General features: G+C 42.9%; 1 protein-coding gene across 9 annotated transcripts in view; it reads left to right on the forward strand.

Moving 5' to 3' along the window:
• Nucleotides 1-1,521: 1,521 nt before the first annotated feature.
• Nucleotides 1,522-23,433, forward strand: part of MOCS1 (molybdenum cofactor synthesis 1) — a 39,108-nt gene continuing 17,196 nt past the window's right edge. For 4 of the 9 annotated variants that reach the window (XM_088053805.1, XM_088053807.1, XM_088053804.1 and 1 more), the window contains exons 1-4: nt 1,525-1,729; nt 9,996-10,128; nt 10,760-10,927; nt 20,151-20,315. In XM_088053805.1, coding sequence (XP_087909931.1) covers nt 1,550-1,729; nt 9,996-10,128; nt 10,760-10,927; nt 20,151-20,315 — 646 coding nt within the window. In that variant the 5' untranslated portion in view covers nt 1,525-1,549. Of the gene's footprint in view, nt 1,730-5,658; nt 5,679-9,995; nt 10,129-10,759; nt 10,928-20,150; nt 20,316-23,433 lie in introns of those variants that run through there. The other 5 variants (XM_014261248.2, XM_088053802.1, XM_005532703.3 and 2 more) reach the window with 4 other exon arrangements.

Here is a 23,433-nt window from a genome sequence, read left to right on the forward strand (position 1 = left end):
AAATATATGAGAAAAGCAGTCGATGCATCACTGGCTGGAGGGAGCACCCAAAAGTGGGACAAAGATGAATGACCACCTGAATGAATATCAGGTGCCAGAGAACCCATTTATAATTTAAATCGGATAATTAGGTTGCAAGCTATCTTTGAAATAATAATCAACCAGACAGCTACAGCTCTTGACCTTCTTGCTGACCAGTCGACTCAGATGAGAAGTGCAATATTTCAACATGAGATGGTATTAGACTATTAATTAGCTGAAGAAGGGAGAGTGTGTGGCAAATTAAAGTACTTAAACTGCTGTTTGCAAATAGATGACAATGGAAAGGTGGTAAAACAGATAACAAAAAGAATAAGAAATTTAGCTCATGTACCAGTCCAAACATGGAAAGGATCGGAATGGAACATGTTTTCATGATTACCAGGTGGACTGTGGGTTAAACAAATGCTTTTTCTCGTCTGTGTTGTAGCAACTCTAATCTTTTTACCATGCACAACCCCTTGCTTAGTACAACTCATTCAACATGTGATCAAAGGGATGCAGGTAGTAGCCATGCCTACTGATCCAGAGATGGCTACAAAAGGGCAGAACATGAGGCCACTGCAAATAATTGTGAAACCAAAAAAGACCCAAGAACAAGAAACTAAGTCAATGATAACTAAGGTTTGTAAAGACAATTATTAAATTAAAAGAGGAGGGATTGAGAGGAATGATGGGTTTGTCTTTACAAACAAGCTGCGGGTCTGCTGATAAGATGAAACTATCACTGAGAGATAACAGAAACAATGGGATGGATTCCACTGAAAGAGGAAAGAGATGCTGGAGAAACACCATAAAATTCCACAAGAATTAAGAATTAAGAAGGCGATTATGCATTGGGGGTGGGGGTGGGTGGTCTCAGGTATCAGGCATCCTGGGAAGTCTGTACCTCTCAAGTACCTCAGCCTATGGGGAAAGAGAGAAGGGACATACGGCTGGGAATTAGGATAAAAAGGAGGCTGCGCCCTCCAAAAATTTGAGAGGCCATGAATGCCTCATGGCCTCTCCCTTTATTCGAATAAAGTAAAATGATTCCTCTGTCTTCTTTTTGGACATAAACCTCTGATGTTTGTGGATTAATTTTCCTGACAGGTTCTTCAGAGGATGGTTGAGTACTGGAACAGGCTCCCCAGGGGCGTGGTCATGGCGTCAAAGCCTGTCTGAATTCTAGAGGCATTACCCTTGGGCACATGGGGTAACTCTTGGGGATCGTCCTATGCAGGGCTAAAAGTTAGACTCGACGATCCTTGTGGGTCCCTTCCAACTCAGGATATTCCGTGATTCCGTAAATTTCTGAGACCGCTGGCCGGGAGCACACACCGGTAATGACGTACCTGTGGGAAACCGCCCGCCTTCCTTCGGCCCGCTCGCATGAGGGGAGCGAACTACAACTCCCGGCGTGCAGCACGGCGCCGGCAGCCGCTCCGATTGGCTGCCTTCCCCCGCCCTCCCCTTGTGACTACGCGAGGCTGGTGGCGGCGCCTCCCGTGCGCTGGGGCAGGGGAGCCACATGGCGGCGGTGGCGTGGGCGCAGCTTCTTCGGGGGGTGCGCGGAGCGGCCTCGCGACGCGTCTGCAGCACCAGGGCTCGCGCCAGGGCCGCCTCGGCCGTCGCGCAGGTGAGGGAGATCCGGCGGGGCCGCGATGCAGGGAGGCTTCAAATCCGTCAGCGGGCGGGGGACGCTGGGGAGGTGAGCCTTGCGGTGCTGCTGGAGGTTGCTTTTGGGAGTTTGAGTGCCGGGTCGGTGCCTCGTCCCTTAGAAGATATGTTTCTTGGAGGGGCGCTCTGGTAACCGTGGCAACGCCTGGCGGGGCGACCAGGGGGCTTTGGGCACAGAGGGCGGGGGTTGCCAGCACGGTGCAGAGAAATGCAACATTATCCATAGAATTTTGCAACGTATCCCGGGCCGACCCGTGATTTGTGCGGTGAAGGTGACCTGATTATGTATAGGGGGGAGGAAAGAGTCAACAAAACATGCAGTAATACATAATGTCCTTCCTTTGTTGAAATGTCACCCTTTGGAATTAAGTGGGACACGCAGTCTCATGGACCGAGCCGGTCCTGTGCTCCTGCCAAGCCAAAGGAGACATTACACAACGCTCTTTGATAAACCTGGGTCAAAACCCGAGTGGTTTGGCAGCTTTCGGTGGTTGTGATGCGATGGTCCTTCGAACTTCGCACAGAACCTGTTTGTTCTAGTGCTGGCGCGAAATCAAATCAGGTGTTGCCCTCGTACAGCTTCTCCCCGTTCAACTTTCGATCCCTGGGGTGGATTCGGTCTCTTGGTGTCCAAATGCAGGAGAAAAAGCTGCGTGGAAAAGATTCTGTAACTGTCTAGCAGAAGTAGGGCATGGCACACAGAGCAGTCCCAACTGGGACATGATTTACTGAGTTACTTGCAATTGCATGGCTGTCTTTAACAAACAGAAAATAAGCTAAAGCTAAGTGACAGAATCCGTGTTGCCAGAATTGAATGCATTCAGCGCCACTTACTTATGTACAGGAAACAATGGATTCATGCATTGCTTTATTGAATGCTTACTTGACTCAGAAAACTAGAAAGGTTATTGAATTTGATTTGTTTGTTTGTTTTCCTAGGCCATGAACATTTTTATAAATTGTGATTAGCATTACTTTTCACTTCTTTCTTTACATCAGGTAGCTTTAACTAATATTCAGGAATACATTTGAGAGAGCTTGATTACAACATCCGTATAAAAGCTCTACTTCCCTTAGGGGCAAAAAGCCATGGTAGCTGAAGAATGGGATGGGGGATACTCATTTGTATGCATAGTAAATATGAGAAGTGTGCCAGGGCTCTGGCTTATATCCTGCAGGGCTTGAGAAGTAAGCTAGTGTTAAAACAAAAGCACTGCAGACTTAGCAACTACACAGTGATAATATACTCACTGCTCCTTTCTGTTCTCAGTCTCTCCTGGGATTCATCTGTAGAGAGAAGCAATTTGTGTTACAGCCACAGGGAACAGTGAAATGTTCCTTCAAATGAGAGAACACTCAAAACAGTTGTTAATGCTGCTTGTCTGTGCTGGAGCTGCAAGTACTCATGGGTTCTGTTTAGTTTCCTGAGGGAAGGAGGTTGTGCAAAGGGGAGAAGAGAGCACTAGACTATATTTCAGTCTCCTTTAAAATGGTCAGTCCAGCTATGGAAGGAAGAACTCTGTAACTCGGGCAGTTCAAGAGACAACTGGGAGGATGTATCCAAGGCCATCCATTTTAAGTCTTTTGTTAGGTTGCAAACAGTGGGTTTGGTACAGCTGCTGTACTAGTGGTGTGTGGTGAACAATTTACGTGTTTGAATCTTGGTTTTTGAAATACAGTTGTCAGTCTTGGAGGCGTGCACAGAGTGAAGTTCCTTTTTCTAGGACTAAAACAGTCACTATGAAAGCAGTATTTTCACAGTATGATTGTGTGGAAATGTTTCTTTGGATTTTTTTTTTTTTACTAGTTCACAGTTAACAAAGTTTGATGCTATCCTGCCATCTTGTACCCATGATAATGTATGTCCAGATTCTATTCTTGAATTAAAACGATCAGGTAGGATTACCTATTTCTACTACAAAACTGGAAATCGGAATTCTTTTTTAAAAAATCTTCTCTAGATGTATCATGCCCAGTAAGGGTCTTGATACAAAGTTTCACTTCATTTTACTCCATCTGCTTTTGTAGATGCTGTGATCCAAACACAACCATCTGAAAATTTCTGTGGCCACAATGAAGCCTTCAGTGCTGGGATAAAGTGGAGAGTCCAGCTTGTCAAGAAAGACCTTGCATGGCCCTAATTCTCGGCCAGTTGTGTCTGAAACTCTTTGTGTGCTGCTCTGTTTTGTGGGTTACTGGTGGCAATCCCTGGGCAGTGCTCTCCATGCCAGTATGCACAAGCGTAGCCTGCTGTTTGGGGTCAGTTGTTGGGCAGCAGCTGCTGAGTCCTCACAAAAACATTTGTCTTGGACTTCTCAGCTCAGACCTCATTCTGGCACTTGGCCTACTTAGACCCATTTCAGCCTCTGCGGTTGTCTGATTTCCAGGTTGAATCAAGGACATTATGTCACCCCTTCCTTACAGATGAATATGCTAAAGGTGAGGCATGAAAGAGAAGAGCTCTTGCTGAGTTGTGTCTGTGATGCTGCAGCAGTGTTAGGTACTACACTGAGACAGCAGTGCTGTGCACAAACCCAGCAGGATTGCAGGAGCTTGAAGAGCCAGTGGAGGTAGGAACAGCAATAACAGTGTCATGGGTACACAAGTTGTGGTAGCCCCTGAAGCCTGTGCAGAAGTTTTTGCAAGCTTTACTTTTATATAGTGCACAAATACCACTGGGGATGAAGTGAAGGTGAAAGTGTAGAGCAAGGATAGTACTTGATCTTCAGCTTGATTAGTAGATAAAAATTCTGTTGTCTGCCCCCTTGTGTTTCACTGAGCCTTTCTAGTATCTGCCAGTTTGTGGTGTTCCTGGTGGTTATTGATACCTCTGCTGACAGCTTCCAATTTTGCTGCATTGTTAGAAGAGTTTTGGAAATCAGAGGTGAATTGTCAGGTCTGAAGGGTTGACAGCTTGTTGAAATACAGCTGCTAGGTGCAGTCATCTAAGCTCTCATTCTTTCAGAACTAGTAGAGAACGTAACAGCCCAGAGAATGAACCTGTTTTTTTCATCGATCAGATGAAGCACACTATGTGAAAGGGCGTACTCCTCCCATGTGCAGAAGTATCTCCTGTTGACTATGGAGAGAGGGGAATGGGGACTTGTGGGTTACAGACATCCCTTTTGAGTGAGAAAGTTGTGTAATTGGGCATTGATACTTTAAAGTACCAGCAGCCATCCACCTTTTCCTATTCCAGGGAACTGAATACCCCTTTTGTGTAGCCTGGGAGCTGTAGCAGGCTTTTGCTTTCTTTTGTTTCAGTAGCTCTCACAAAGGCTGCAGCTGACAAGGTTCAACCTCAACCTGTTCTTCCCCTTCAGAGAATCCTACTTACACAACAACCTGAGAGAATGCTTCATCCTTGCCCTGAATTACTAGGAAGGCAGCTGAGTTTTCATCTCTGATAACAGGCCTTTTCTGTGGTATTGATAAAAATATGAGTCAGTGCTGGGTTGGGTAGCAGTTTTGGTAGTACAGGATCCACCTCTGCTGGAGTTCAAGCTGATGGTACTGGAATATGGGTATCTCCTAATTCCTCTGTACTGAAATCTAACTGATCAGAAACTGAATGGCTTGAAAATTCCATCTCCTGTCATTCTTCCAGACAAATCCATTTCTGTACACATCAAGAAAATGATGGAAAGAAGCTCTAATAGCTGTGTAAAACATTTTACTTTTCATTTCTAAAACCCCCTGCTTTGCAGTAGTGTACTACTTATTTCCAATAGAAACTTTAAAGTTTGTTGACACCAATTTATTGCTGAGTGCCTGTTCTTTTAATGCTGCTTCTTGACAGTTCACTTAGAGAAATTAATGAAGGGCAGTGTTATTCCTTTTACTTTAGGTACCTTACCTATAGCAGACATGCAGATGGATGACAGATCACCAACAAAAGTGGTCTCCTGTGTCCTACTCCAGTGCTAGCTCCTTGTTTGTTATAAATCTGTATTGTGATACTGGCTTTCGCAAGTATTAAGGTGAATATTTATATGTTAAATACTTTTTGGCTATGTATATACTTTTTTTCTTGCTAACAAGTTTTAAGCTTAAAGGAATCTCCTAGGTACAAAGCAAGGAAACCCCAGAGGGCAAAGACAGTGGGGCCCAAGCTGTTATCAGCAGAAGAACAATAGAGCCCAAGCTGTTATCTGAAGCCAGGACCACGCCTTGGCAGCAGGGGAAAGATATGAAGCCCAGCTGCCCTCAAAGGAAGGATGAGGGGCCCAGACTCTTATCAACACTGACCATTTGCAGAAGAAAGGAAACCAAACTCAAAATAATGCTCATCAGCAAGAATAATGATGGCCAGCAAAAATAGTGCTGAACAGCAGAAACAGAAATCATACAGAGCATGTTCTAAATAGGCGGAACCAGGGAGGGGACATGCTAAATACTTCTTGAAAAAGTTTGAATATGCATCAAACCCTCACAGCAGGAGGGGATAAAAAGAGTGTTCCGGAGATACCAGGATACCAGGGGTGTTCCTGGCAACCCTCCAGGGCACCTGGCCGTTTTAACCCTTTGCTTTATTTCCTTTGTCTCCTAATTGTCTTTTTGTTTATATTAAACTTTTTATAATTTATTAAGTGAATCTCGTTTTTAACATTCCTGATAACAGGAAATTATTTTAAACATATTACTGTCTTTGAAAGTATGCAATTTTGTCTTTCATTACATAAAAGCATGAAAGTGTCCCTCATTTTCCCCCACCTTTCTTCCAGGGAGGACAGCTTTTCCCTTCTTTCCCTCCCTGTAATGCACACTCTAAAACTGTGAGGTGAGAGGTTTGTACTGTTCTGTCTTCAAGTGGAGTGGCAGGGAAGCCCAGTCCTGAAAAATAAGAGTCACTGGGAAAGAAACAGGAGAAAAGGGCTCCCACAAGAGGGGCTCAGATAATCTTAATAAACCTGGGAGTGCTTTCTCTCTCAAATGTGAGCACTTTTCCAAAATAATAGGAAGGAGAATATCAGATATCCAACCAGGCCAGAAAGCAGCATAATTTTCAAGAAGAAAACACTCTGTGTTGTGTTTTTTTCTGAGTTTGGCAGATTTAAAATACCCTTAGATTTAGTCTGTTCAGGGGTGAATTTTCTGACTGGGAAAGATGAAGAAATTAAGTCCGGATATTTAACCTGGCTTGTATTTGGAGAAACAGAATAAGTGGAACAGAACCAGCATTTCTGTCAAAGCAAAGGATTCTCAATTTGGGATTTTCTGGGTAAACTAAAACTGTACAGAGCTCTGCAGCAACCCGCACACCCCTCGGCTGGAGCATTTTCCCGGGGTGTTTAAAAACCAGAGTACTTGCTCTGCATGCTGCAGGAAGGGGAGGTGAACGAAAGCGTGTGAGCAGCGGGTGTGGCTGCAGAGTGGTTGCCAATTACACTTTTGGTGCTGCAGGAAGGAAAGGCCACATCTTGGCAGGGCGGGCCTTGTAGCCCATCTGCTTCTGCCATTGCAGCCCCTGAAACTGAAAGGAATTGCTTTCTTCTGGCAGAAAAGCAATTCTGGGGAAACTACTCCTGCAGTTTTATCAGGGGTAAACAGATGTTTTCTGAGCTTTGAAACAGCCACTTTCTATCTCCTTTGTTTCTTGCAGCTCCTCTCTGCTATGGATATACTTAGAGTGAGGTTTTCTTATCTTACCACAAAAGCTGTTTGGATCAAGTGTAGTGGATTGTTTAAAGTTAAGGGGAAAGATTGTGCTGCCAGGAACGACTGCTCCTGCTTTTAAGTTTAGAAGGAGCCTGGTTTTAGCACAGCTGGAAACAAAATTGCTGTGGCTGCTGGTGGCTGAAATTGGGTGGATCACCGGATAACCTTGGCTGTCTGGCTGATTTGATCACTGAGGCTCCTCTATGGCTTCCACCCACCCACAAATATTTCTTACAAATGTTTTCAGGAGAAAATGTTTTGAGGAAGCATACCTGGGTGGTTCAGCATTTTAGCTGGACATTTCTAGATTTCTTGCAAGGGCTGTGGGGAAATCCTATGCTGGATTAGCTCCATTGGTTACTAGGGATGACCAGAGTCAGGGAGCTGATTGCTGTGGCTGTGTGTGTCCCTGCCCAGTCTCTTGGCATCATCCCATACATTATGATTGTAGTATGTCTGGAGACTGCACAGGTTTTTCACTAGATTTGAGTCGTTACTTTTGCTTAGGTAAGTAGTTTAAATGCTCACGAATGTGTCATTTTGTCTGGTTCCTAATTCTACATCTTAAATTTATGTCAAAACTTTATTTAATCCTTTGCCTGCTGCAGCGTATTGAGACTAGTTGGCACAATTTCAACTTGAGGCACAATCTGCAGCTGATTCATACACACACAAACTTTGTGAACACCATGTATACTGAAATGGTTTTGTATGTGCCTTTTCAGCAGATCTGAAATTCACTGTATATCCAGGAAGCCTTCATTGGTCTTCTGGTTTCCATGGCTGTTAAATGTCTGTATGTGGTTAAGTAATGAGAACCCGGTGAAGGTGGTTCCCTTAATTATTTTTTTTCCCCTCTGGTTTATTCTGTGATGCTACGAAGCTGACCTCATTCATGAGTTACCAAATTGATCTCCTATAGAATGTTAATTTAACTCTGATGTAGTAGATGAAAATACTTAGCAGAGTTTGAATTATGTTGTTTTTGGATGTTTGTATGTAGTGCCTGAACCAAGTCTCTGCCAGTTGATAAAAGTATGTTGATAAAGTCTTGCTTTTCTGCAGTACCATGATAAGAGTTTATTCAGTTACTGTATGTTTCACTTGAGGTACCAAAATATTTTCCAAAAGTAACAGAGTGGTTTCAGCTGTGCTTTACAGGTATAGAAGAAGAGAGCTGTAACATTGTACTTTGAAAGGTACAGGCTAAAGGCAGTGGGACTCCCTGCATTTAGACCTTGCTGTAATTAACTGTTCTGGCATTGATGGTACTGATATTTTTAAGTTATTTGCTATAAACTTGAACTGTATTCTTTTGCAGCTCCTATTTGGGATATTTATTTTGATACCTAATGTGGTCATAGAAGCCTAGAATGGTTTGGGTTGGAAGGGACCTTAAAGATAATGTAGTTCCAACCCCCTGCCATGGGCAGGGACACCTTGCACTGGATCAGCTTGCTCAAAGCCCATCCAACACTTCCAGGGATGGGGCATCCACAACTTAGGTTGGAAGCCTGTTCCAGTGCCTCACCACTCTCACAGTTAAGAATTTCTTCCTAATATCTAAATCTACTCTTTTTCAGTTAAACACCATTCCCCTTTGTCTTATCACTAGGAAGGAGTCCTTGGAAGAAGTCCCTCTCCAGCTTTCCTGTAGTCCCCTTCAGCTACTAGAAAGTGTTATAATGTCTCCCCAAAACCATCTCCTTCCCAAGCTGAACAAATCCAGTTTTCTCAGCCTTTCTCTCTTAGGAGAGGTGCTTCAGCTATCTGAGCAGCTTTGTGGCTTCATTTGGTCTTGCTCCAGCAGGTTGTCATCCTTCTTATGTCCTTATTCTAGAGGGCAGATACTCATATTTCCTAAAAATTGTGTTGCTCTAGAATATATCACATTGTGCGTAAAAAAAAAAAATCCCAAAATCATAAGTACAAATCACTTGTAATAGTAACTTCATGACAGTTAAAGAAATTTTTAAAATCCTGATCTTTTTTATTCAGCTTGAACAGGTGTTCAGAATCACACATTTCTCTTCCAGTTCCACCATGTCTTTTATTATTTGTCATCTTTTAACTGAGACAAGCCCTTTGGAAGTATTCTGTTGTGTGGGTTTAGGCAGGAAGACTTCGTTGGAAGTGAAGACAGTTGTCATGGAACATAATTGTATAGCAATAATTCAGTTTTGCTGTTAACAAGATGTTAATATTGCACATGGAATATGATAGGAACACAAGCAGAGATGCAGTGTTTTATCAATTCAGGTTCTCTTGTGCTGAAGGGCAGGAAGAGCCCTTCCTCTATAATTTCATTTACCCAAGGGCTGTAGTAAGCGTAGGTGATCCTGGATCATTAATTCTGGGAAGAGACAGGTAGTTGAACAAAAACACCTTGTATTCTGCACAAAAAGCCTGAAGCACCTGTGGCAAAGACAGGTATCTTAAAATGCACAGGGAAAATTGTAGAAATGGATTAAGTGTGAAACTTAATAAATGGCCAGTTTTGACAATGGTTTTCCTTGGGCAGCTGTCTATGTGGGGAAGAATGGAATAATAATTATCAGTTGAGTTCAGAGTTGATATTTATACAGCAAGCTGACAGGGTAGCCATTCAAATATTTAACACTTGCTTGTTTTTGTTACAGGAATTACAGAGCTCAGGAAGCAGACGCTTTGTGCTAGAACGTGCTGCTCCATTCTCTGCTTTTTTGATGGACAGCTTTGGGCGGCAGCATAATTACTTGCGAATTTCGTTGACTGAGAAATGCAACCTCAGGTGTAAGTGTCTGCTGTTTCCTTGCACAAAACTCCTCTGCGCATCTTGTGTGGCAGCCAGGGTTTGGGTTAGGTTATTATTGCTGTGTTGGCCCTGTGCTGTTTCTTGTCTTCACAAAGTAACAATAAAGGACAGATAGACACTAATTTGGGCTATGCTACTGGTGGGATGGGAAACCTGGAGCAAGCCTAGGGATCTGCCAGAGACAAGTGGAAGTGACAGATCTTTTATGAGACTTAGTGTGGTTTAGATAATGATGCTTGTGTGCCCAAAGTCTGCATAAGCAGGAGAGCTCTTACCTAGGCATTCCCACAATTACGTCTGCAAAGTCTGTGGTGATGTCTCAGTGCTTGCTGGTTGAACTTGGTGTCTCTGAATGCAGGTTAGATAGAAATAAGGTAATCTTTTTCTTCAGAGTGGATCCATTGTAATTTTGAGGCACATCAAATTAGTCTTGGGTTTTCCTCTGAAGTAAACCAGGAAATTTTTAGGAAATTGTAAAATTTTTTGCAGAGTTGGTGTCATCTGACATCCGTTAAAGACAGCTGCCCTTGGTACATTTTGCCCATCAATATTAGATTAATTGTCATGGGTTATTTTTTGCCTCATGTATTTCTGTAATCTTTGTTTCAGGTCAGTACTGTATGCCTGAGGAAGGTGTTCAGCTGACTCCAAAATCAGAGCTACTAACTGCTCAGGAGATAATCACCTTAGCCAGATTGTTTGTGAAAGAAGGTGTGGAGAAGATCCGACTGACAGGTGGAGAGCCACTTATCCGTCCCGACGTGGTGGATATTGTGGGTGAGTTCTAAATCAGTACAATGTTTCAGAGTGACTTGGTACATGTCGATCCCAAAATTGCTCTTACAGCTATCTACAGACACAGTCTGGCAACCGGAAGAATAATTACACATTTAATTGTGGTGTATTTTCCCAACATTGTGAGCTGCAAGATACCTTTCAGAAAATTTCCAGTTCCGCTCTGTTGCTTGGATGGAACTTACATGTCTTTGTATTATACCATCTGAACTTAGCATTGTTTTTATATTCAACATTACTACAGTAGCTTGCAGTAGTGCAGCCTGTGGGTGAAAATTCAAGAGCTTATATGATCAGGTTCTCAGTGAAGAAGAACAAGTGATATGTGCTTACAAACAAAACAAGCTTTCTCTTTGATTTTTTTAGAGTGTGTTTTTTTGGTGGTTTGTTTTGCTACCTTGATAGCAGATACCACTTGATTGTGTTTAATAAGGAATGGTGGAAAAACCTGTTTTTACAGTTATTGATGAAGACTGTTACTTCAGTGGAAGGTAAATTACTGGGTAAATTTTAGAAGTCTGTCTGCTTTGATTGGTATTGTGTTAAATGACAGTGCCTGGATCTTTTGTTCTTGAGACAGGTGCTTTTTTCTTATGTCCAAAGTCTCATGTTAAGAAAATTGCAGTAGATTTGTGTATTGGCAATATGTTAGATTAAGGCTGTGTAGATTAGTGCACATTGGTGTAGTGTAGACAATGAACTTGTCTATTTCTGGACATACACTCTTCTAGGTACTGAAGATAAGAAAAGGTTTATGTGGAAGAAGAAGGTCTTGAAAGAAGAGAAATTGTCTACGAATACAGTGAGCTTTTGTGCAGAGAACAGTTGGTATCTGTCTCTACTTTGTTTTGTTCAGGATTTGGATGGAAGACCTTTTCCAAAGAAGATGACCTTCCAAAGGAAGCAGCAGAGCTGTTGTAGTTTGTAGAACAGATCTGTTCATAGCTGGAAAAGGTGTGACTGCAGTGAGCTGGGTCTTGAACTTCAATTGTGAGGAGTTCTGAAACTTCGCTAACTTTTTGGAACTATGAAATATCATTGTCTAGAACATTTTGCCCATGCATGATGGGTTTGGGATGGTTTTATTACTGAGGATGCTATATGCCTTTCAAGAGACATGTTTCTTTCAAGATAATAGAGTCTTTCCAATGATAATATATATAATTATATATAGTATATATAATATTATAGTATAATTATTGGCTCCTGTAAAAGGGAACTAGATTTATAAATTGGGTTGCAATTTAACATACAATAAAACTTTGTAATTCAGCACATAATATTGACATGAAAACGAGTTGAAACCAACCATGTAATTAGTTCAGTGCAGAACTTTTTCCTAATGTATTGTAGGCATGTTTTTATTTATCAGTGGTAGCTGATGACTTAACACAGATATTCTGATTTTGATAGTCTAAGTGCAGTAGTCAAGTCACTGAAAAATCATTACTACTTTGCTGCAATCCAGAAGTATTGGTACTGGAAGGATAGACATCTTTTTGTTTTGCTTTACTCCAGTGATAGAATTCTCAAAGGTTTATTTTTGTGCCTGAAAGAAAGAAATGTATCTTTTTGAACTAGTGCGTTTTCATTATTCTGCCCATGTTTCTGTTCACAGCTGAACTTTGACACATTCATAGTGATCATTTTAGTGGATAACAATAGTGCTCTTGGGGTGAAGGTAAGAGATGTTAAGATGTTTGTCCTGTTGAATTAGTTCATTCTGTTGTGAATTTGTATTAGTCTGTCTGGGTTTTTTTAAGGCCTGTTGAAAATTGTTGAATTAGGTCTACATAGACATTCTGTTTGGTTTGTGATGGTTCCGGGGCTCTGTCTGATCCCTGGCCACCGCCAACTTCCCAGACAGGGGTCCCACGAGGAACAGCTGTCTAGGGGTCTCAGTTTCCAGCTGGGGTTAACCTGTATGATCTTGGATTGAGGCTTCAAGTGATCAGCTCTTTTAGATGTGATTTCAGCTCTAGTGATCACCTCAGCTTGCTCATGGGTTACCCCAGCTGATGCGTGGATGAGAGATGGGGGGCTGTGTAGCATTCCACAGAGTCCTTTATTGGCAGGTTTCAGTGAAGGGGGCGAGTGACTGCCACATCCACTGAATTGGGCAAAAGCTGGGGTTTTTAAAGGGAAAGGGATCAATGGTTTAAGACTGGGGTAAAATTACCAATAGTTTACAAGGAGATAACATGGGGTCCTGAAGCAGGAAGGGGTCCACAGCTTAGTCACCATGACTAAGCAGTTTTGTTTTATCTTACGGAACAGATCTACAAGGCGGAAGCCTTTTGGAGGACTGGCCTTCCTTCACACTGTTTTCTCAGACTTTGATGTTACTCTATGGTGCCCCAGTCTGGAATCAAGAGATTCAAAGCTAAAGAGATCAATGTAATAACTATGGGAAAACTCATTGATGGAAAATCAAGCCCAGACATGTCTTCTGCAGAATTTGAGTAAAGCATCTTTATTGAAGTCATCTTAGCTTCAATAAATGTACTGGTTTGGTCTGGAATAGTTATTCTGGTTTTCTAGATGGTTTTGGAGAAGCTAGATACAGTTATCTCCAGTGCTGAACTGGGTTTAGGTTTACTTTCAGCAAGCCTTTCTCCAAACTATAAATGATCTGTGAAATACCAGTAAAGCTCAAAAATATTAATGCTGGATTTCTGTTACCAATTTTTTTAGTGCACAAATTCAAGTTTTTTAATTGTTTCAATGAACAGATGTAATTTGAAGCTACTGTACAAGACCATGCTATTCAAAGACCTGCTACAGTTCTTTAGATTATTTAAAATGTTTTAACAGATGCATGTACATAAACTATCCACCATCTAACACTTGCTGAAAGCTAAATCATGTCCTGGGGCCTGCTGAAAGCATGTTTGAGACTTTTCTGAAGCAGCTGATAGTGGAATATAGAATCCATCTCCTCTGAGATACTCAAAGTTTAAATAAGCACCGGATATAAACACTGTGATAGCTGTTTATTATTAGTAGTCTAAAGAGTACATATCTGCACTGACAAAATAATTTTCAATAGGGTGGAGGATGGAATATTGGATGACTTTTTATAGCAACTTTTTATACCCATTTCAAGAGTGAAGTGGTGTAGGGTAGAATTTTTCGTTCATGTGTTAGGAAGCATACACATCTTTTCTGGAGACAATTGGGAGAAGTGCGGTTAAGGAAATGATTGGAGGAGAATATATAGGAAAATGGTCTATTTAAGAAGATGCTCTTGATCCTAAAGGAAAATATAAATGTAAAATAGTTTACGTCATGGCTCAAGCTTGACATACAAGTTGTAGCTTCATACTGTGGACTTACAGCATCTGTTCTGTTTTCTTTTCTACTTGTTAGTTTTTGTCAGTTGCCTTTGCTTGTGCTGATTGGTGCTAAAGCAATGACCAGAGGTCAGCAAACAGGTTTAATACAGGTATGAGGAGAGTTACAAAGTTATGAAATCTCTTTAATACCTGTTAATTTTAGAGGTCAACAAGTCAAGAAACCAAGACACTGAAGGTTAGACCTAATAGAGTGTTCTGACTCATCCTTTTTAACTTGTTGATGTAAGTGTTAAGCCTCCATTTCTACCTTCTCACAGTTGACTATGGTCCAATTTGTTACTACTGGTGATTCCATGTATTAGGTTATTTCTAGTGCCTCATCCTGTATCTTGCCATGTCTGGTAAGGAAAAAGATGCACTGAGCTAATCAGCTGTTACCACTGAAGATCAATAGATCACGCGAACACAGGTTGAGGTGTGGTGCAAGAAAGAGCAGAGTTTATTTTTCCTCCCAGGATTTATAGGCTTCTTACCACAGCCAGGGATTGGATGGTCAGGATAACACTTTCTCACTGCACTGGCCATGAGAGATGCCTATTACAAGACGTGTAACAGAAAGAATGTACACATATCTATGTTTACAGTTACTCTCCTGGGAAGGTCTTTAGAAAACTATGTTAGCAAGCTCAGAAGCTGAGTTTTCAGGGCGACAATCAACTGGTGCTACTTCTTAAATTTTTTTCCATTTTAGGCTGCAGAATGATGTAAGTTTTATTCAATACCTTTATGCATTTTAAATTTCTAGCAACAAAACCTGTATGGCACCTAGACTTTTTTTTCCCAGTTGTTATGATGTTGAGCATTTTATGCGTTCTGAGGCTATAAATAAAAGTAGTGATGTTCCCAAACTATCCTCTGGCTGCAGCATGTAGCCTTTACTCTCACAAAGATTAGGCTGCTAGTGAAAGCTAGTATTAAATAATCTTTGGCAAAATTGAGCCAGTAGAACTTATCCTCTAGGAAGAGGTTATTCTTGGTCATTTGGGAGGACTTTGAGAGCTGAAGGCCAGGGAAAAAAATCTCTCTTAGTAAAGATTGCTCTTTCCCTACAACCTCATGTCTTTATGGAGCTCTTAATCATGTTTCAAAATGCTGCTGGTCTAAACTTCAGCATCTTTGCTGTGACCTAGCTAGACCCTTTCCAGACTTCTGTGTTACCGCTGAAAATGAATAGATCACATGGACACAGGTCGAGGTGTGGTGGAAAGAAGAGCAGAGTTTATTTTTCCTCCCAGGATTTATAGGCTTGTGACCACGGTCAGGGATTGGATGGTCAGGATAACACTTTCTCACTGCACTGGCCATGAGAGATGCCCATCACAAGACATGTAACAGAAAGAATGTACACATATCTATGTTTACAGTTACTCTCCTGGGAAAGTCCTTAGAAAACTATGTTAGCAAGCTCAAAAGCTGAGTTTTCAGGGAGGCATCTCACCCTTTTTGGTTTAACAAAAAGAAAAGAAAAAAAAAAGAAAAATGAACAAAGAAACTAACAACGTTATAAACAATCAAAAAATAAATAATAGAAAAATACAATACTCCATACAATCAGAAGGCTGTAATTTCAGGGTGATATCTCACCCTTTCGTTCTTACAAAAAAACCCAAACAAACAAAAAAACCAGAAAAACAACAGAAACCCCAAAGAATAAATGAAACAAATGTCTAACATCATCACCTGCTTGTGGATGGCTCTCAATTTGGTCACGGAGGCAGAATCCATGGCCAAATTGAAAGGTGCCTGGGAAAACTTACGAAATGCTATGACAGCAGCCTGTAATTCTATCAATTGGGCTGATCCAGCCTCATGACTCTCTAAAAAACCCCCAAAAAAACCAAAACAGCGACATCAATGGAAAGATTAATGTAATAAACTTGAGGAGCAGAAACTGCTCACAGAACCTCCTCCAGCATCTACTGTGCCTGTGGGGTCAGTGTCAGAGGTGACTTTAAAATCAGAGTCCCCCTTTTAATAGACCAAACAAGGGAGACAGTTGTGTCGTGGTCAGTCCCATATAGGGACACAACCATGTAAAAGTCCATTAATATTTGGACATCATTCATGCAGTGTCTGCACTGAATGCAAAAAAAATAATTGCACCTCCTGATGCGGGACTGTTTGTCCCAAAATAATTTTTGACCCTCAAATAATTTCAGGGAGGCTGTAGAGACGAGCAGCAGGAAACTGCTTGCAAACTCCAGAGAGGGCTAGAGCCCCATATCATCGGCAAATGCCAGCAAATTTTGCATGCCTTATGGCAAAATCTCCATTGATATCTCTGTGTGGGCTCAGCATTAATGATAGCTGGCACCAAAAAGACAAATTTCAGTCTGTCATCGGGTTACAAAGGAATTGTAAAAACAATCCTTCAGATCCACAATGAGGACTGGCCAATCATCAGGAAGCATGGCAGGTGAAGGCATGCTAGCCTGCAACATCCTCATGTTTTCCATCATAGCAGTAACTTTCTGGAGGTCTTGCAATAACCTCCATTTCCCAGACTTCTTCTTGATACAGAAAGCAGGAATGTCCCAGGATTGGTCGAAGCTCCAGATCACTGTGATCCAACTGTTCTTGCATCAAGTCACGGAGGGTGACTAGTCTATCATGAGAAAGGAAAACAGAATCTGCTGAACAAAGAGTCAGTCTCAAGTTCTTCTTTGTGTTGAATGTGTCAGCATCGGGTCCAAGGGTCACCCCGGGGGCCCGTCAGCAAACCAGACAATCGTGATGTCCATGCCAGTGTCAAAACCCACGGAAGCTAATCTCTGACAGCATCTCACCAAGGATGGACTGGGTGCAGACCCATTCAGGATGATCCCTGGCTGTCAGAACAGCAGTCCAGTGACCCAGGGAGGTCCAGGGAACCCGAAGCCACCATCTCCCCGCAGCTGGTTCTCAGCTCTGCAAACATAAAATTCAAAAGGCACAAGGTGAGCAAATCCAGGTCCCGCAGGGATAGGAACAGGAGGGGTGAGTGTGGAACCCATCGGAGAAATGCACCCCAGGAAATCCGAATCAACGTCCCCTAGGTGAACAATGGTACCTTGAGCAGTGGTGTTCAACCATGCCACAAGAGCACTCATGCCCTCACCCACTGGACCAAAGCATTTGGAAGCACATGGAATGAATGCCTGATACGCTCAGCTGCACAGTCATTTTACAGGAGGACAAAGTCCACAGGCCAGCTGAAGAAGCTCCAGCACCCTGGGACCCCTGGCCCGTCAAGGCCACCGGCTTCTCCCCCGCACAGCACCACCCGAGCCAGTGGTAAACAGCTCAGGACTTTGGTCTGCCGAGGCCGCTGGAGGCGACGGGGGAGGGCCAGCTCCAGCCACAGGCTCGGGTGATGCCTGGGAACCCGAGGCGGGGGGGAGTTGGAGGCAGCTCGGCACAGCCTGCTCCTGGCATGGGGTCGGACCGGGGCGCCGGTACAGGCACAGCTTGCGAAGCCGCGGCACCGTCCTGCTCTGCTGCCAGGGAACAAACCGGGCTCGCAGGAGGGAAAACCGGCAGCGTGGGGTCGGCAGAACCCGGCCCGGCGTCCGCAGCACTCGCAGAACCCGCCCCCACGCCCCACAAATCCGGGCGGGGGGGGGAGGGGGGGGGGGGGGGGGGGGGGGGGGGCAGCGCTGAGAACCGCCCCTAACAGCGTTTCTCCAGGGGCGAAAGGTCCAAGAAGTGATGCTGGCCGCTCCTGCACTGGAACAGCGTGCGCGGCTGCCGGCGTGGGGCCTGGGCCCGGCCCGTCCCCCACCGCGAGGCAGGGCACAGCCCAGCTGCGGCCGGGACACGGGACCGACCCTGAGGTATCCCCCAGGGCCGGCGCCGCCCCCTGTTCAGGCACCCCCCCATCGGTCTGTGCCGGGAGGGCACACGGAAGAGGCGACCACCCCCTGGGCTTCCACCGCCGGGGCGCGGGCCGAGGCAGGGCTACACCCCCCGGGTCCGCGGCGCCCCTGAGAGCCTGCTGACAGGGATTCAACCCTGCCCCGGGCCTACACCGCTGGGGCGCCGGCCGAGGCGGGGTCATAGCCACCGGTCCCGCAGCAGCCCTGTTCAACCTGCTGGGGGCCCCGGCGATCCTGGGGGAGCCGACCCCGGGACCCAACCTCAGAACACCGCCACAACTTCGCCAGATCCCGAGCAGCCGGGGCAGCCGGGGCTCATAGCCGACCAGCAGAGCCTCAATCAGGACGCCTAAAGCTTCCCAAGCTGACTGCGAAAAAATCGCTTCAACCACAGGGAAAAACCCCTCAATTCTGCCATACTCACACAATTGCTGGAAGTCAGCATACGAAACATCAATCCCTCTTTGATCAGACACCGCATGCCATATTTCTATAACCAGGCCCTCTGTAAGAGAAAGCCCAAAACCATCCATAGCCACAGGCTAGACAGTACCCTGTAACACACGTGCAAGACACGGCGAGGTCACCAGATGTTATCGCTGAAGATGAATAGATCACGCAGACAGAGGTCGAGGTGTGGTGGAAAGAAGAGCAGAGTTTATTTTTCCTCCCAAGATTTATAGGCTTCTTACCACAGCCAGGGATTGGATGGTCAGGATAACACTTTCTCACTGCACTGGCCATGAGAGATGCCCATCACAAGACGTGTAACAGAAAGAATGTACATATATCTATGTTTACAGTTACTGTCCTGGGAAAGTCCTTAGAAAACTATGTTAGCAAGCTCAAAAGCTGAGTTTTCAGGGCGACACTTCTGGACTCAGTGTGCATATTTTGAGAAGACCTAGGAAATGAGATAAAGCAGAAATAAAGCCCTTATCAACATGAACAAATAGAAGTAAAATAATGAGGGAAGAAGGAACTATGAAATATTTGTACTGTAATTACAGCTGCCTCAAGAGTAAGGGTTCTTCAAATACTTCTTTAAATAATTAGGGTGGAGGCTCTGAGGAACGGAGGAAAACCCAATATAAATTACTTTGCTGTGGCTCTGCTTCTGTGAGTTGTTTATAAGGGTTTTTTTCTTATTTGTTATTGTACTGTTAACTGGAGGTTTGAAAGCTTGATCTCTGGAGATCTGGTATGCTGAGGATTTCTGCATTTGGCTTATGAGGAGGGAGGTCTTTTCTAACTCTTAATGTCATGATATTAACTGGTTTTTACAACTGTTTTCTTTTGTTAGTCATTTTTTAGTGTCTTGCGTAAGCACTCTCCAGTTGGCTGGGCTACCACTGGTAATGGAAATATTTCAGTTGTCAAGTGCAAATGTTTTGTCCCTTTGGATGTTGTTGTCTTGGATTCTCTGTAACAATCTAGTATGTTGACCTTTTTCCGTTTAGTTAGGACTGCATGTGGTATTTCTTTAATAAGTTTGAAGTCCTACTGCTGGCAGCTACCTCTGAACTGGTTTGTGGCAAAGCATTGTAGGATAAATGTTGCTAAATAATAAACAGAACAGATGTCAGCTGTGAAAGGGATGGCTTACTGCTTATTATTATTGCTGAACATAAAATTCAGTTTGCAAAGGTGGATGAAGAAAAGAAAGTACACAAAATCAGGGGCTGCCTTTCAACAACAAATTGGATATTTGAGAAATGAACAAAATTAGTGTGCATTTTAATGTAACAAAACTTTGCCATCAGTTTCACTTGCAATAAACTGCTCTCATACCTTTTGGAATGGATTTGTGCTAAAATTTGTCTCTTAAACCAATACATCTGGAAGGAGGCCAAAGCACTGAAGTGTCCACATTTTCTTGACATCAACGAAAGTATATGATACTTTTCTCTTTGTTTTGCAGATCTTTTGGGTTTTCTGTGTAACTTACAGTTTAACTACTTTTTTGAAGTGTTCTTTTTACTTTTTATTTCCTAGGTCAATTGTACAAGCTAGAAGGGCTGAAAACCATTGCTGTCACAACCAATGGGATCAACTTAACCAGACTGCTGCCCCAGCTGAAGGAGGCAGGACTGAATGCCATTAACATTAGCCTGGATACTTTGGTGCCAGCTAAATTTGAGTTCATTGTCCGAAGGAAAGGTACAAACTTGTCTTCTAAGGCAACTGTGTTAATACTTGCAGAAGTGTAGTGAGTTGCTTACCATATCTTTCACAGTTGGTTACTTTGGGAGGAAAGTGAATTGCTGTCCTTCTGAGGCTAGGAAAAGTAGTCTGTACTTGATTATTCAGTAGAGGCTTTTTTCTTCTTTCCCTAATGCTTAGCAGGTAAAGCTCCTTTTGTTGGAGCTGGTGAAGTTGAAGATGCTCAACTTGCCACAGTTAGTCATGTGGTTAGTCATATAATCTATAATTGGTTAGTCATAGCTCTCAAGAGGACTCTCCAAATCTTGTGTTTGTCTTATGTGCTTCTGTTACTGAATACTGTTCAAAAAGCCCAAATGTTTCTGCTATACCATCTGGGGACAAAGATGCCTCAAGAACTGAATTTATTGCCATGAATTAGTGGCAGTTTCTGGGAGTTATATTCGGGGTGTGCCAGCAGTGGTCTCACTTGTGGTTAGTGATGTTCTGTATCCACTACTGTTTAATAGGAATAAACATAAATCATACCTGAGGTAATTTGAGGAGGGCTGTTGGATTTGTAACTTCTCTCCTACTGAGCAGGTAATTGCAGTTAAAATTTTAAAAATTTTGGATATGCGCAGTGTTACAGATTCTGGTTTAAATGAATCCTAAAGCTGATCATGGAGCTCAGCTTCATGGTTGGGCTTCCTTCCAGGCTAAAACATCTTGTATCATTCTCTTCCTGTCCAGCAATATAACTTCAGCAGTCTGAACTTCTAATTCTGACAAAACCTCTAAATAGCCACCAGGTGGTGCAACAGCCTCAGAGAGATGTAGGGGAAAGGATTGTAGACATCTGGAACGCTGTGAGAAGTAATGTCAGCATTTGAATCACTGCTAGCAAACCGAAGTTCTGCTGGCAGGTGCAGAAAGGTGTCCTTGTCAACAGTCTCTATGGGAGCACTACTTCAAGTTTCTGTGTCATGGTGCAGAAATTAGTTCTTATCATAAAGCTGACTGGAGCATCATCCTTCCAAGTGTAGGCTATTGCATTGATCTGGTTGTGTCATGGCACAGTTGGCTCCCAGAGTGGTATCTGGGAGTATCTAATCAAAACCAGGTGTTGATTGTGCTCTTTCCTGTTGCTCTTTATGTTTGAGTGTTACCTGCTTTGTGACATTCATTAGGAACAAGCCCTTCTTTTACCACTGAAGGGGCAAACCTGAGCCTCCACCTTCCTGAATTATGAGGCCAGAGATCTTCATATCTGATTAGAAGCTGTTAGGAATGTGCTGCTCATAAAGTAAACTAAACGTTCTTAGGGGAAAGAGAGAAATTGCTCAACTGAATGGCATAGACAATGAACAGGGAAATTTCTATTACTGAATATTTTTCAGCAGGAGAAAAAGTCTCCAAATCATAGATATTTTTTCTAAGCAGAGGTTAGGTAAAAATAGTAACACTTGAGTTCTGGTGCTTTGTGGGCGTTTTTTGTTTGTTTGTTTTTGTTTTTGTTTTTGTTTGTTTTTGTTTGTTTTGTTTTTGTTTGTTTTGTTAAGGTTAAAAGCTTAAATTATGTAATTATTTTTTTTTGAGGGGGGTGTGGTTTATTTAATAGCTTTCCAAGTATGGAATGAGCAGAGAATAGAGTTCCTGCCTTACTGAGCTACCCTGTCTCCTGTGGCAGTTCTAGGGGTAACAAGATATATAGCTCTGTTAGGGTGAGAGGGATTCCTGGTCTTGGGCTCCTACAGGCTGATAACTTCTCTGGAAAGTAAAGGTGGCATCTAATTATGGAGCTTACCAGGAACTTAAAAAACTTGGAATAATTTCTTTGTTTTGCTGAAAAGTTGATGTAGGATTTTAGGAAGATGAAGAAACTGTGTACCTTTGGTGCAGGTGCCCTGCATCACAGCTGCTTCTACTTGCAGATGGTTGGGATAGACAAAATGACTTTGAGATCGTCAGAGATCTCACTGATGTGTTGAAAGCACTTTAGAGTACCATAATATTTCTACTTTTTCCAATCTGCCACATTCTAAGGGAATAACAAATGAAAAATGCTTTCATGGAGGTAGCCAGTCTAACCTGTTCATGGCCTGTCCCTCTTTTTTTTGGTGTGTTTCATACAAGGGAAGTGAGGTAATGATGTACTGTAATTGTATCATTAAATGGAGGACTGAAGCCCTTTTTCCTATAAGGATTAAATGCTGGGAGGTTTTGTTCCATATAGGATTTTTCTGGATGGCACTAAGGTTCTCTATACTGTAAAGGTAGCTAAAATTCTGACTTCAGAAGGAATCAAATATGATGAAAGTACTGAAATTTTTCATTGGGTGAAAGAGGAGAAGTGGTTACATTCTGGCCTTTTTAGTTACGTTGAACTTCTCCTTCCGGTAATCCTGTGGTCACAGATTAGATTTTGTGAGTAGTAGCAGAGATTTTATTCCCATTCATGGCTCTGGATTGTGCTTACAGCAGTGTTACCTTTGTTGCCACAGTCTGCCTGCAGTCTTGCTTAATTGGAATGAGATCTACAACAGGTGCTGGAAACTTCCTGGGCACATGCATAAGTAGGTGGTGATTGAGGAGGGTGACTTTGCTCTTCACTACTCTTTGCAGCCAGGATTAGTGTTAGAACAGGCTTATTAAATAATTGTATCTTCTGCTTTCCTATACCTATGCTTTTTGATGCCTTTACTAGCCAGAGAGTGATGAAGTGAAATTTTTTTTCTTTAGTTTTCTTTTTTTCTGATTTTGAATGCATCCCATATTTAGTGTGCACAGGATACTGCTGAGTTACTTCTTTTTTCTGCTAAAGCACCTACGGAGTAATGAAGGTATGATCTGTTCACTAGAGAATCTGAGTTTCCAGTAGATCATAGGTAAGGAAAGGAGGGTGATGGATCTGTGCAGAAAACCATATAACTAGGAGCAGCATGGGGATTGTCATCAAAACTTCTTAGACATACTGCCCTTTTATTAGCACGTGTGAAAGTATTTGCTGTTGAAGACTACAGCTTTGGAAGAAGGAGCAGTGTCATAGTAGTTGGTCTTTCATACCTGAGTTTCATGTGCAGAACAGGAATGGAATGTAGTTTAGAACCTGCCAGGTTCTAAATCCTCCTTTGGA

The sequence above is a fragment of the Pseudopodoces humilis genome, chromosome 3 (genome assembly GCF_049639895.1).
Source record: "Pseudopodoces humilis isolate 2021_Gansu_Grassland_sample_001 chromosome 3, ASM4963989v1, whole genome shotgun sequence".
Lineage (NCBI taxonomy): Eukaryota > Metazoa > Chordata > Aves > Passeriformes > Paridae > Pseudopodoces > Pseudopodoces humilis.